General features: G+C 46.8%; 1 protein-coding gene across 2 annotated transcripts in view; it reads right to left on the bottom strand.

Annotated features, from left to right (window-relative positions):
* Positions 1-13,227, bottom strand: part of WNT9A (Wnt family member 9A) — a 57,289-nt gene that overhangs the window by 18,959 nt on the left and 25,103 nt on the right. For both annotated transcript variants that reach the window (XM_087766292.1, XM_087766373.1), the window contains exon 2: positions 678-937. In XM_087766292.1, the coding sequence (XP_087622418.1) occupies positions 678-937 (260 nt within the window). The remainder of the gene's footprint in view (positions 1-677; positions 938-13,227) is intronic.

Here is a 13,227-nt window from a genome sequence, read left to right as displayed (position 1 = left end):
CCTTCTCAGCTTCTGGTCATCTCCACCCGAGCCGCTGGGAAGGAGTGTGGGAATTACCCACCTGTCACATCCAGGGAGCTTTTCCCTGGGTAGAGCAGTAACAGGACACACTTTGCAGGTTTTGCCCTGCACTATGATAGGGCTCCCCTTGCCCCCAATCATAGGACAGCACAGAAAAGTCCATTTTGCCTTATTTCCCTTAACAAGGCATTTTCTCAATTTCTTTCCTGAAAAGCTAACATAATAAATAGGAAAAAAAAAAAAATAAAAAAAAGAGGGAACAGCTCTGGGAACTTCAACACCTTCCCCTCCAGCAACAGCTCAACTTCCAGCAGAAGTGAGGAGCAATCACAGCTACTCACTGCGGACACATGCACAAACAGACCTCCAAGGAGAGGAGCCATGGCCAGCAACAGGAGGCGGACAGGGGTTGCTTCATTAGTACAAGCACATAAATTACTGCCGTATAGCACATCCTTTGCCTGCTGTGTGCTTTCACGGATGAGCTGAGCCTGGCTTTGTCTTTACCTTCTACAAGCTCTTTTTGGACCTTTGGGGAGGTGGTGACCCACTGCTGGCAAAGGATGCACCAAAATGACCACCCTGCAAAATGCCAGGGAAGCCGATGGGGTCAGGGATGCTGGCACCCCCTGCACAAGATCCCCAGTTCCGCTCACCTCTCTTTAGCAAGCTGGCCCGGTAGCGACCCTCAAGGGTGCAGTTCCAGCGCTCAAAGCGAAACTGGTACTGGCACTCCAGTGCGCTCATGCTGATCGCCTCCATCAGGGTCTCGGCCACGCCGGGGTCCCGCCGGCACATCCTGCGCTGCTTCTTCTCCAGCTTCAGGCGGTCACAGACTTTGTAGTGGGCTTTGACGGCAGCTTCCTCCATTTCTGAGGTCAGAGGGAGGATGGTCAGGGGTTCGTTCCCCGTCAGCCTGCAGAGGAACAGAGGGGCACAGTAGTGAGGACAGAGAAATACAGCCCATGGTAGAAATGGGGGCTGTGGTGGGATCAGGCTCTCCCTGGCTGAGCACCTATGTGGACTTGCCGATGCATGGGCAAGGAGTGATTTTACAGCTAGGCGCTCTCTGCAATGTGTGCGCAACATGGGAGCAAGAAGAGAAGGGTAAGAAGCAATATTTGGATTTATGTTCTCTACCAGCACTCACAGAGCTTGTTTGGACATAAGACCTTGGCAATCTCCACCACAGGACTGTGTTGAGAACTGAAATAGGAAAGAAATCATTGAAGGTACCTAACTGCATGAACTTGGGAAACTAGCAAAAATACAAGAGCACTACAGTCACTCTCCTGCGCATAAACAAAAAAAAAAGTCATTTTAGCACATCAAGCAGAGCCAGAACCAGCTTGGAAAGGGATAGAGGGTGATTCGTCCCACCAGACCCCAAGAGACACACCAAGAAAGCACGTACAGCCACCCTGCCCTCCACAGAAGAGATCCTTACATAAAACCTAGCAAGCCACAGCCTGAGGCTTGACAGCAGGATACACTTTTCAGGCGATACTGCCAAAAGCTTTTACAAGGGAGAACAAGCTCAAAACCTAAAAAGTGACCTGAAGAAATACGTGTCCCATTGCCTTCTCCCCTCCCCTGCCTTCTCCGAGCACAAGGTCCTTGACTCGTACAATGTGCAACAAAAGAAGCCAGCGTACTGTTCCCGGTGTCAAGTGACGAGCTGCTGGAAAAGGACCAGGCTGGCATCAGCCCCGGAGAGCAGAGAGGCTGCAGGAACATCTGCTGGGCTCATGAGTGGTTTTGTTGGCCAGGCTGCCCGCACCCCACTCTCTTGGCTCTGCCCTTTTCCGGCCAGGTGCCAGTCCACGCAGTCAATGGGAATCACTATGTAGGGTTTTGAGGGACCTGAAGACATTTCCCCAGCCAAAAAGGAAGAATTGCTTAAAGCCAGAATTGAAAACATGCTGTAACATTGCAATCCTCCACAGGCGAGGATGGGTCACAGGCTCAGACATCCCCATCAGTGCAGGACCACTGGGGTAAATGGGGTGGTGGGCATGGGAGGGGATCACATGCTCACCCCCTTCGCTGAATGCAGATGGATCCTGGAAACCCCCCTTTAAAGCCCCACCTGTCCTACAGGAGCAGGGGTTTGTTGTTTCTTTTTTTTTAATGAGGATTTCTCCCTAATAATTGGGATGCGTTGTGCCAAAAGCACAGTCCCAGAGGGCAAGCAACTAGGATGCTTTAACTCCCAAACCTCCTTGCGCAACAGGCACAAAATCCTGACCTAAGCCTCAGCCAGCAACATCCCATACAGATCCAGTCATTACCGATGATTTAACGGGATGAGGAAAAAAATTGCTGGGTTCGGTTGGTTTTTGTTGGATTTCTTTTTTTAGAACAGATACAGGCAGGGAAACATTCTCCTTCAGTTATCTTTAAAAGTATCAGGATTTCAAGAAAAAAAACCTGCAATAGTAAAAATGAAGTCAGCATGACTTGTAGGAAACATGGAAAGTTAGTGTAACCAGTGTAAGTTTCAAAAAAAAATAGTTTTTTCTCCAAATTCTGCTCCCCCAAAATGATAAAAACATCCAAAAGGCCAAACAGCAAGCTCCATCTGAAGCACTGACAAATGTTAACCCTTACGTTTTTGCTCTGTCTGTACTGGGACAGAGTGTGGACTTAGGCTTGACTGCTCCCCAAGGAGATGGGACATCACCCAGCCCTGGTGCCTCATTAACCAAAGCGCTGAGCAGGCTTGTTCATGAGAAAGGTGGTTTGGTCTGAGCTTCACAATAGTAAAGAAAATCTCCAGGACATTCATTCCCTGGTCATCATCAATACTTCTGCTATGAAGGTCCATTCCTGGAAGATTTCACAGTTGGTGCAAGAGAGATCCTCATCTGGCAAAGGAGAGAGAGGGAGGCATAAAAGGATTTTCTACAGCTTCCCCTCCCCAGTTTACCTTTGTGAGACGGTACTATTCAGCTAAATGTTCTGGAAAACATAAGCTCCAAGTATCATGTAGCAGATGGCTATCGCAGCGAGGAGGGACACAGGAATTGATCCTACAGCCAAGGTTTCTGCAAAGCAATTGGTGATTTTGAACCCTTTCCCCACCTCCCTCCCCCTTAGGTGCTTGGATCTGAGATACTTCAAAGTGTAGCTGCTGATAGCACAGCCCAATTGTATTATCTCTAAAGTGTGTCCCAATAAGAGTCACCTAAATAAATACACAATAAAGAGCCAGGGATAGGGAGAATGTAGAAAATCGGATTCATGGTGCTGCACAAAGCTAGAGGACAGGCTTCCCACAGCCACTTAGAACTAGTGGATGGAGAGTCCTGAGAAACAATAGAAAATTGAAGCATTAAATGGACCCATTATCAGCAATGTCCATTTTCACTGCTCTGTGCAAAAGGCTTAGATAGAAGTTCACCAGCCCCGATATCTGCGACACATGGATAACAGCCACGGCAAGCTGAGAAAGCTGGGCCAGCATGCAGACACCCACTTCACCCCTTCCCAAAAAACCAACCCAAAGACGAGACAGCAACTTGATGTTCTTATAGGGAAGGCAGAAAAACACCTTTTTCCACCTCCTGTTTCCCGACCCAGCTCTGCCCTGTCTTCACCCATTAGAGAAAAGGGGACATGATAATCCAAACCGGTGAAAAACAAGTCATGCAATGTGCACGCCGAACAGACACATCCATCCCTGCCTGGCTTATTGCTTGGACTAATTTCACTGGCTTTCAAACTGGTCTGAATCAGAGTGAAGCAAGTGAATTAGGAAAGCACCTCCAGAACAAGACAAGGACTAAGTTTAGGGGAAAGGGGCTTTTCCTAGCCAACAAGCAATGAAGCCCTTCCAGGTGAAGACCTCCAGGAGCAAAAGCAGCACGCGTGCATGCACACATACGTTTTCCCTCCCCAGCGCTGGACCTGTGCCCATTTCAGCAGCAGGGGACCAATGCAGCAACCTTAGCTCTGCACACACATTCCAGCAGCCCTGGGAAGAAGGGTGAGGTGGCACTTTTCAGAGCATGGCATCAATAATAAACAAGCACAGGCAGAGCCAGGGAGAGCCAGTGCCCCCACCTGAAATGCTGCCTTGGAGCTGCCACTGCATGGAACCTTTATAATCCTATAAAGCCCTTTTATGCAACCTAGGCTGAGTGAGGTCCCGTAAGGCAACGGTGTCAGAGTCGGATGCTTTCTCAGCTCCTCACAAAGACCGAGCTGTTCCTTCCAAGGAAATTTTTCGGGAAGAGGGGGTGTTTTTTATTTTATTTTATACACACCTGATCCACAACTGTTATGATTAAACTGCTAGCCAGCGCTCTGTGCAATTGTATTATTTTGACGAGAGGGGGCTGAGCGTGAGATGAGGTGTGTTTGTCCACTAGGAACCTGGAGAGAGACCAAACAGGTCATTGCACACAGCCCAGGAAGCTTTAACTCTCTGGAAATTAACTCTGGCCTCTATGAAAGTAACATAAATCTACAAAGTCAAGAGACTGTTTCTCTGCTTCAGACTTTGACCTAATCTTCTGTGTGCCTTGCCTGACTTCTGCTCTGAGTGGCACACTTGCACTGTCAGGAAGGACCTGGGTGCTCAGTGCCATACCTACCTACCTGAGAGGAACCTTTGCAACATCATTTGCACTATTCTTCCAGTTCAATCTGTCACTAGTTTGAAGCCAGGAAATGAGAAGGTTTATCATCACCAGCTGTAAATAGCAAGACCTATCCCATTTGCACATACGCTACTGGCAGCATTCAGCTGCCTTGGTTGTGAACTTCATGTCAAACATTGCTAATTGCTTTGCTCTCCTGGAGTTCAGACTCCAATCACCCAGGCTTGGGAGAGATCCCAAACACAGCCGCTGCCACAGCACAACTCACACCGATAGCTGCGTAGCCAACTTTGATCTGTAGCACCGTGGAATTATTGCCCTTACAGAGAGGCAATTCAAGATGGGTCCTGGTTTCAGCTCATCTTGGAAGTCAAGAGTTTTTATTGCCTTGTCAGCTCACTCTTTCACCAATGTCCCTGTATTTTCCCTTGTTTAATTGGGGATTTTCCCAATGAGAATTTGAGTGGGACAAGACAGAAGTAAGAGGCCTACATAGACTTGTGATTGCACTCTTGGTTTTGACATGCTCAAGACCTTCCTTTGCAAGTGCTGCCAGAGATGGGAGCGAGGGTGAGCTTCTTTCTTGCAAGGAAACATCTCTGCTATACCCGCCTGGAATGACAGGCCTGCTGAAATATTGCATTCCTATCTCAGTGCTTCCTTATCTGTCAGAAGATTTCTCTTTGGTACATCTGTACAACGACCGAATTGATTCTATTTTCACTTTTTACATTAATGTCTTCCCTGCAGTATTGCTACTCTTCCAACTCTTTTTCTTCTCTTTCCACCACTTCTTTCCTTTCTTTTAATAATTAAAGTGTCTGAAAAGTTGACAACTTGAACACTAACCTTCTTCACTGCAATACCTAAATTAACGACTCCACAACTCAAAGGAAGCAGACCTAGTTATGCTTGACACCAGGCCCATATTATTATTTTTTGCATCCAACAACCTTCAGTTGCTCTCTCTCCCACCATCACAATCCCACACTGTGAAGAAACTTTCCTAAATTGATTTACCATGGTCCCCCCATCCCACAAAGACTAATTACTATTTGAAGTATAACAAGCCAAAAGTCCAAGAAAATTCTGAATTCCATGGTGAGTGATGAAGACTTGATATTTGGAGCAAGAGCTGGCCATTGAAGAATCAAGTATTTCATTCTGCACCACGTTGTTTGGTTTAAGTGTTCACAGTTACAAGTGCCACCATTGTGCTCACACTAACTCAATGTCCTTTGGAAGGAATCATCTGAAGAGCGCTCAGCAACCTTAGTTCTGCTCTTCCCAGAGCTGTCAGAAGCATTGGCAGACGCCCAAATCATTTGGGATCAGAGAAGGCTTTCTTCCCTTTGCTACTAAATAATTAGTTCTCTATTTTCTTTCTACCCCTCAAAGTCAGAACTAAGTATTTTTGCTCCAAGACGCATTGCTCACCTCAGCATTCAGGTATTCATGTCTATTGCTGCCTTGCTTAGACCACAAAATCCAAAGCCACACATGCTAGTTCCAAAATTCTCTGCCATTCTCTGAGCTACAAAGCCAAAGGTTTCCTACTTTGGCTAATGTATACACATGGGAAAAAAAACCCTATATCCCCTTAAGTCCTTACAAAAAAAATAACACAAGGTATTCTCCAAACCTCAGCAAGGATTTCTTAGCTTCCACAATATCTTGCCATCTCAGCAAGCGTTAAGTCCTTTCATGAAGATTGCTCTGTTAGAGGGATTCACTTCTAGCTCAACCCTACCTCGATGTAATTTTTCCATTGATCTCCTCTGGCGTGGCACTGTGACATTGTGGGGGTCAAAGAAGGTGACAGGAGGAAAAGCGTTTCTCCCAGCCTGAGGAAATGTAGACCATCCAGGCCTTTAACAGGACAGAGCTAAACAGCCTACACTCCACCTAGAAATCAAAAAACAGCTTTACTAAAACTCTGTCTATCCTGGCACTTTGCAAGGCTTCCTCCCCTTGTCATCATCCACAGACTACTGCCCCTTACACACGTGCTAGTTCTTTTCCTTCAAGGTCATTCCCAGCCAACTCTCTGCTTTGTGCTCACCTCTCCTTTTTGCTCTCCATGTCATTCTCCATAAACCATGGTCTCTTGCTGTTGAAAACCATTAAATAAAGCAAAAACACATTTGGAAACTCAGGTAACAAATATAGCTATTCTCATCGCAAGTATGTCCTAACTGCTATTTTGATCCTTATCTTCCTCTCAATAGCACGGTACACACACCCAGAGCTTTTCTTTAGGTGATCACCCCTCAAACGTGGTCTTCCTCATTAGTCAATAGTGCCCAAATCTCAGTTGCAGCTTCTACTTGCAAAAAACCAAGTAACAGCCCCCACCACGGAGACCACTACAACATTACACATTTCCGCCAACACATGGTATGGGCAATAGGGCCTTGCAACCTCACCGCATGCAGGTGGAAAGCAGCCATACCCTACGCTCATGCTCCAATGTACAGCATGTGTTTCAGAGGGAAATGCCTTCAAGTCCTTGGTTCTGTTTCTGAGGGGTGGGAATTAAGAGGATAAAGAGGAGAAACACTACAGCACGTGGGAATTCCCAACCCAATAGATCCCACTTACCAGGGAAGGAAGCATCAGCCTCCATCAGACTCCTGATGAAGTATGCTCAAACAGATTTTTTTCTTTTTTTTTTTTTCTTGGAGACAAAAAGGTGTAGATACTTGTAGGCTTCAGTCATTTAAATTTTCTTTAATTACTCCTCTGCCTGGATAGATCTACACAGTGGTTTTCTGAGCTCTACTCTCCTCTGAGCATCTTGGGCAAGAGAATGGAGGAGTGGGCATGTAAAGATCCTGCTACACATACCTGCCAGGCTCTCGAGTCCTATCAAGAGTCACTTCCAGCATCCAGCAAAAAGAGAAACAGCTGCTTCCGGAAGAAAGAATTTGCTGGTGCAAATCTCCAGCTCTTCCCTTTCCCATACCACTCTCCTGAAAGCTTCTAACACTCACAGCAGCCACTCTGATCCCAAATCATCAAGCTCTTTTCAGGCCCAGGTGTTACCACAGAGATAATTTACATCCAAGTTTCCCATTTTAGCCTTAGCTGAAGTTCACACTTCAGAAGTCAGAGGACTTCTCCCAGGCTGCTGAATGCAGCAGTCCAAGCAAGTAAAATCCCCCCCAGGCCAGCTGTCCTGCACTGAGAAGAGAGCTAGACCACAACACCCTTACAAAGGAGTTGTCACATCAGTTCAGAAGGGATTTTTCTGTGAATGGGGCAAGACACAGATGGTTGCCTCCCAGATCCAGGATGGTTGCTGTATGTATAAATAAGCTTCCATGCAATTTCCTGCCAAAACATGCCCTCAACTTCTCCTGTACAGCTTACCAAAAAAAGAGTTTGGCACATAGCATATGAGGGCAAAATTTAGCAACCGAAGGAAAAATACTTCAGTGAATGAGTAGGGAATACGTGACTCAGTTCAGACATGGAGGGCTGGAGATGTTCTCGTTATGGTGCATTCCTGCATAGGACCTATGGGACCAAGGTGCCATGAGGAACAGCTATTTTTGCACTGTGGCAACCAGAAGCACCACAAGCAAATACTTCAAGCTGCTGCAGTATTTCCCATCCATGCAAGTCAGAAGACTTGCACAGGTTATGAATTACAGCTAATAGCACTCCATTGAAGTAAGGAAGCACTGCCTTCCCTTCTGCCTCCCTTCCCCCAGTGAGGAGGGCACAAGCAATCACAGACAAACCAAACAAACTTGGGTCTTCCAGCCCTTGGTGGTGTGCCTGAACCACAAGGCTGAACTACTTCTCCTCCTTTCCTCCCCTCTCCTTACAACAAACCTTATTCAGGAAGCTTCCAGTCCACCGGAGAAAAAGACATTTTTATTTTAGGCAAATATCAGAGTTGCAGCATTAAGACTCACCAGCATGGAAATGATGCAAGGAGAGGGCAAATATCAGGACCAGCTCTACAAGCATTTGCAATACTCCCTTGCAATTCCCGTGGCTTGTGCTGAACAGTTCCCAGCACCAAACCACCTTTAGAAAACACTGCTGGGTTTTTGAGGAGGTGGCGTTCAGTTTTTACAACTCAATGACTATTAGCTGCCCTTGGCGGGGAGGTCCCAGGTAGCTTGGCCCCAAGAGCTGCCTGCAACCTAATTCCACTAGAACAACCCATTTTGCCCATTAGCGAGCAGAGGTGGAGAAAGGAGGCTAGGAGGGGGAGAAGAGGAGGAGAAGGTTGTTTCCTCTCCCCTTCATCCTCTCAAGAATGAAACAGCAATCAGCAAGATTTACGAAGGATTTTCAACCCAACTTAAAACCAGCCGGTGAACCGCGGTGCCAGGGGAATGCACGGGCCAGGCAGCAACAGGAGCTTTCGCTCCCGAATTAAGACAGCATTAGCTTTGCCCTTGGCAGCCTGTGCCAGGAATTACCCCCCCGCCGGCACCCCCCTTCCCAGCTGGACAGCTCCCGGACCCCCACCCTGCGATCCACTGTTGCTCCTTATCCCAGCCACTGCTTATTTTTATTTTTTTTTTTAATTTAACATCATTTCTTTTGGCATGGGTCCCACTAGACCGTAGGCAACGCGTAGCTGTGAGTTTTGGTGCAGGGAAGCAGTAAGTGGGGAGCAATGCGATGGAAGAAGATGAAGAAATAAGCTCAGAGAAAAAATAAAAAGCTCGTTTTAACCTGTTTAGCTCTCTGTGGCATGGAGAGAGGAAAGAGCAGTTTTCAGAATATTTTCCATAATAAATTGGTAAGAGATGCGCACATGCACAACATTTATGCCCTATAGTAACACCTCCTTACAGCAGGAGGACAAAACTACCATAAGGTAGGGGTTTTTGTTTGATTGTTGTGGGTTTTTTTGTTTTTCTGTTTTTTGTTTTGGGGATTTTTTTTGGTTGGTTGGTTTTTTGTGGGTTAGGGTTTTTTGGGGAGTTTGGGGGTTTTTTTGAGTGGGGAATTGGGGTTTTTTTTTGTTTTTTTGTTTGTTTGTTTGTTTTTTAACGCTGATGAAAATCCTGCCATCCCAGGATCTCAGATCCCTGCCACAATAAAAAACAACTCAGCTCCATCCCTGACATTGAGTTAGAGTAGTTCATTTTAATCTATAATTGGGCCTGAGAGCTCTCCATGACACAGAAAACAAGAGACATTTCTAGATCACACTTATAGAAAATATACATAACCATCCCTCCCTCTGCCTTACTTTTGAATTATTTCTGGCACGGTTGAGGACCAGGAGAAGACCACAGATGTAATGGATCACACAATGGAATATAGCAAAAGAATTTACACCAGACTTTAAAGACAACAGACCAAAGGAAATGGGCCAGGTGCTCAATGGCACAATTTTCTTGAAACAGTTGAGCCCTGTGCAAACTCTGTTACATCTGCTCCTACCATAAAGCCCAAATTCCTAAAAGCCAGAAAGTTCTCTGCGATATAAACCTGCAGCAATAGTTTTGGTTTTCTGTTCCAAGCAAAGGAAATCAAAGAAAGCAAAACCTTGTGGTCTTTCTCAGTAGCTTCCCTTCTTTGGGGATAGTTGCACATAGCAAAGGATATTTAGCATTTGAAATCTAAGCAGAGAGGACCAAAAACCCCCATAGGTGTGTGTTTGTTGTGCTTTCTGTACTGCTGATGCTTTATATTTATTCCATCAGGTTTACAAAGGCAACATCGGAAAGCATCACGCGTGGGGTAAGGGCACTCCTTCACAAGGGCAGTTCCAGTTCCCAAAACACATCCCGTCTGTCCTTCTGGCTCTCAATGGCTCAAACTACTGACACGAAGCCTAACCAGGCCCTGCAGATCTGCCCAAGGCTGGGGGCTTCACAGGGAGCACTTTCCTCAGGGCGATGCAAGGATCAGACCTGCTTACTCAGGCCAGGAGCAGCATTAAAAAAATAAAAAGTGCTGGACACTCTGAGAATGGAGCCTTTTTTCCAAACAGTGCATCATTAAACTGCAAGGCTCATTGCCACTGGATGTTGTGAAGCCCAGAAATATGAACAGATTCCAAAAGGGATTAGACAAATTCAGGAAAGGAAGGTTCACCCAGGTAGGTGATGAAACATGAGGGCTTGAACACAGCCTCTGGCTCAAGAAGCCTTTAAACCACTGACTGCCAGAAGTGAGCAGGACACACCAGGAGATACATCACTTGTCCCACTTCTCCTTGGATTCCCCAAGTGCCTGCCTGGCTGAAGAGACTTTTAGTTCGACCCGGTATGGCAGTTATGTTCTCAGCACCAAGACAGGCGTCTGTAAGATGACCTGCAGGACCTTGTTTTGGCTGCAGCATTTAACCCACCTGCGCTCTCCAACCCTTTGGATGACAGCAAGAACTGACCCAGTGGTGTCAAGCACACACCACACACTAACACTTTGCAACACCGGGTTGATAGATTCATACAGCCAGAGCACCCTGCTCCTTCCTCGGAGAGGCTATTGCTGCCGCGCTTGCTTTCGGCAACCCCACCTCCGCGGTCCCAGCAGCAATCCTGCCACGTCCCCAGCCAGCCTCCCACCCACGGCAGCCCTCAGTGCGCCGGGACGTGGGCATGCCTCGCACGGCTCCAGCGACAGCACAGCCAGCCATGTGTCAGTGTCAGTCTCTCCCACCCGCCCCTGCCAGGGAACGCATCTGACTTTGTAATGAATCGCCCATTTGTCTCCCTAACACCTCAGCCAGCCCTTTTGTTCAGCCTTTATCTCTCAAATTTAACAGCTCCGCAGCACACATCATACAGCAGGACTTGGCCTCTTCCTTTCCCCCCTCCACCAGCCCTCCTGTCGGATAAATCGTGCTGTCCCTCCCGAACACTGCCCGGTCTGTTCTCGGCAGATGCTGCAGTTACATAGCTGCCCTTGCCCAGACCACAGAGATTGGCAGCCAGGGAAGAAACTCCTTGTAGCCAACGCAGCAGCTTCACTCGCTGCCTGGAGATATCTCTATGCACACACACACTCCAGCAGCACAGCAGCTAAAGAGAAAATAAAGGTTACTCTCCAGACGACACAAATCTCAGAAGCTGAAGGGGTTGAAATTGAACCCTTGAGGGAAGCACAGTGAATGCAAAGAGCTCCTCGAGTTCATTGGGACAGAAAAACAACTGGAGAATCAGCTTCCTCCTCCTTCCCCAGCCCTAGCTTTTATATTCAGGACCTGGAGGTCCCAGTTGGAAGCAGAGACCGACTCCCAGTCAACTTCTGGACAAATGACAAATTCTAGAAACAAGCGTGCAGATTCAGGCAGAAAGGGGCTTTCACCTCCCCCTCCCCTCGAAACATTTTACCCAGACCCTATTTTATATCGCATGGAGGTCAGCTTGTGGAGTATTTAGATGGCTGGCCGGTTTGACACATCATCTGATCTATTTTGGGAGCAGTTTACGGCTCTGCAATTCCTCCCCTGCACAACAGCGATAGCTTTTCCACTCTAATGTCATATTATCCTCGTGGCAGGTTTAAAAACTAAACAGGTGAAAAAACAAACTTTCTGGGCACTAGAGAGAGCAGGATGCATGAGAGACCGATTATGGTGATGGGATGGTACCAGTTTATCCTCATTCTGAGCCCCAAGAGAATGAACTGTGAACATCAAGGCTGGTTCCTTACAAAACTCAGACGGATACTCAAAGGCTCTTGCATAAAGGTCATCGCATGACAAAAGGTGCCTCATGAATGTCTTTCTGAAGGAGCTTTGCAGTCCTGAGGTTTTACAAGCCTCAAATGAAATTTCAATGGTCAGATCTCCGGCTACGCAAACTAGCTCTGGCTAAGGTTTCAAACTCATCAGATAAGGATAAGTCACCAGCGCAGGCAATGACGTTCTCACTGATGAATCCTAGAACAGGTTCCCATGAAACCAACCAACAGCACAAACCTTACTGTCTTCTGCTCCAGATGCAAGGGCACTGCATGGTCCTTCCTTCACTGCCATCCACTGAACATTGCTCTCTTTCCCTTGATCTCCCCCAGCACCCCAAAACACCACTCCTTCACACCACAATTTATCCCAGCAAGAGGAAGAGGGGAAAGAACAATGTGAACATCTGCCATCAGTGTCCCGATGTCCATTCACCACCATCAAGAAAGGCCCAGGTCCCACACCATTATAGGAATGGTGCAACCCTTCCTCAAAGGATTGAATCCATGCATAGTTTTGTGGAAGGGAAATAGATGCTGTAACAGTAATTAATTACAGGTGATAAATAAATTGATATTGATAGCCACGATGTCTTTAACAGACCTGTGCTACTGGCAGAACCTTCACTCACCTTTTGAAGGTGACTGGACTAGAGTATCAGCAAGGACCTCAGCGAGGCCTACCTTTGCCAACACTTCAGGTGAACACCCTCAGAATACTTGGCGACTTCAGCATTTACATCTTTTTTATGATACTATGTAGCATTTATACCAACAAAGAGTCACATTAACCAAAGTACTACAGCCTAGGGAGACCCAAAGCTTTACTCCCAGTGCTGCTTAGCAGATGGGACTGCATATCATCCATTTTCAAAGCAATGCATTTGTGCTCAGTAATTAAAAAAAATCCTTTATGCATTGTATTAAAAAGGCATGT

Source organism: Nipponia nippon, unplaced genomic scaffold (assembly GCF_047370975.1).
Source record: "Nipponia nippon isolate SJK-2023a ecotype South Korea unplaced genomic scaffold, ASM4737097v1 scaffold_1, whole genome shotgun sequence".
Classification (NCBI taxonomy): Eukaryota; Metazoa; Chordata; class Aves; order Pelecaniformes; family Threskiornithidae; genus Nipponia; species Nipponia nippon.
This window is presented reverse-complemented; position numbering and strand designations above follow the sequence as displayed.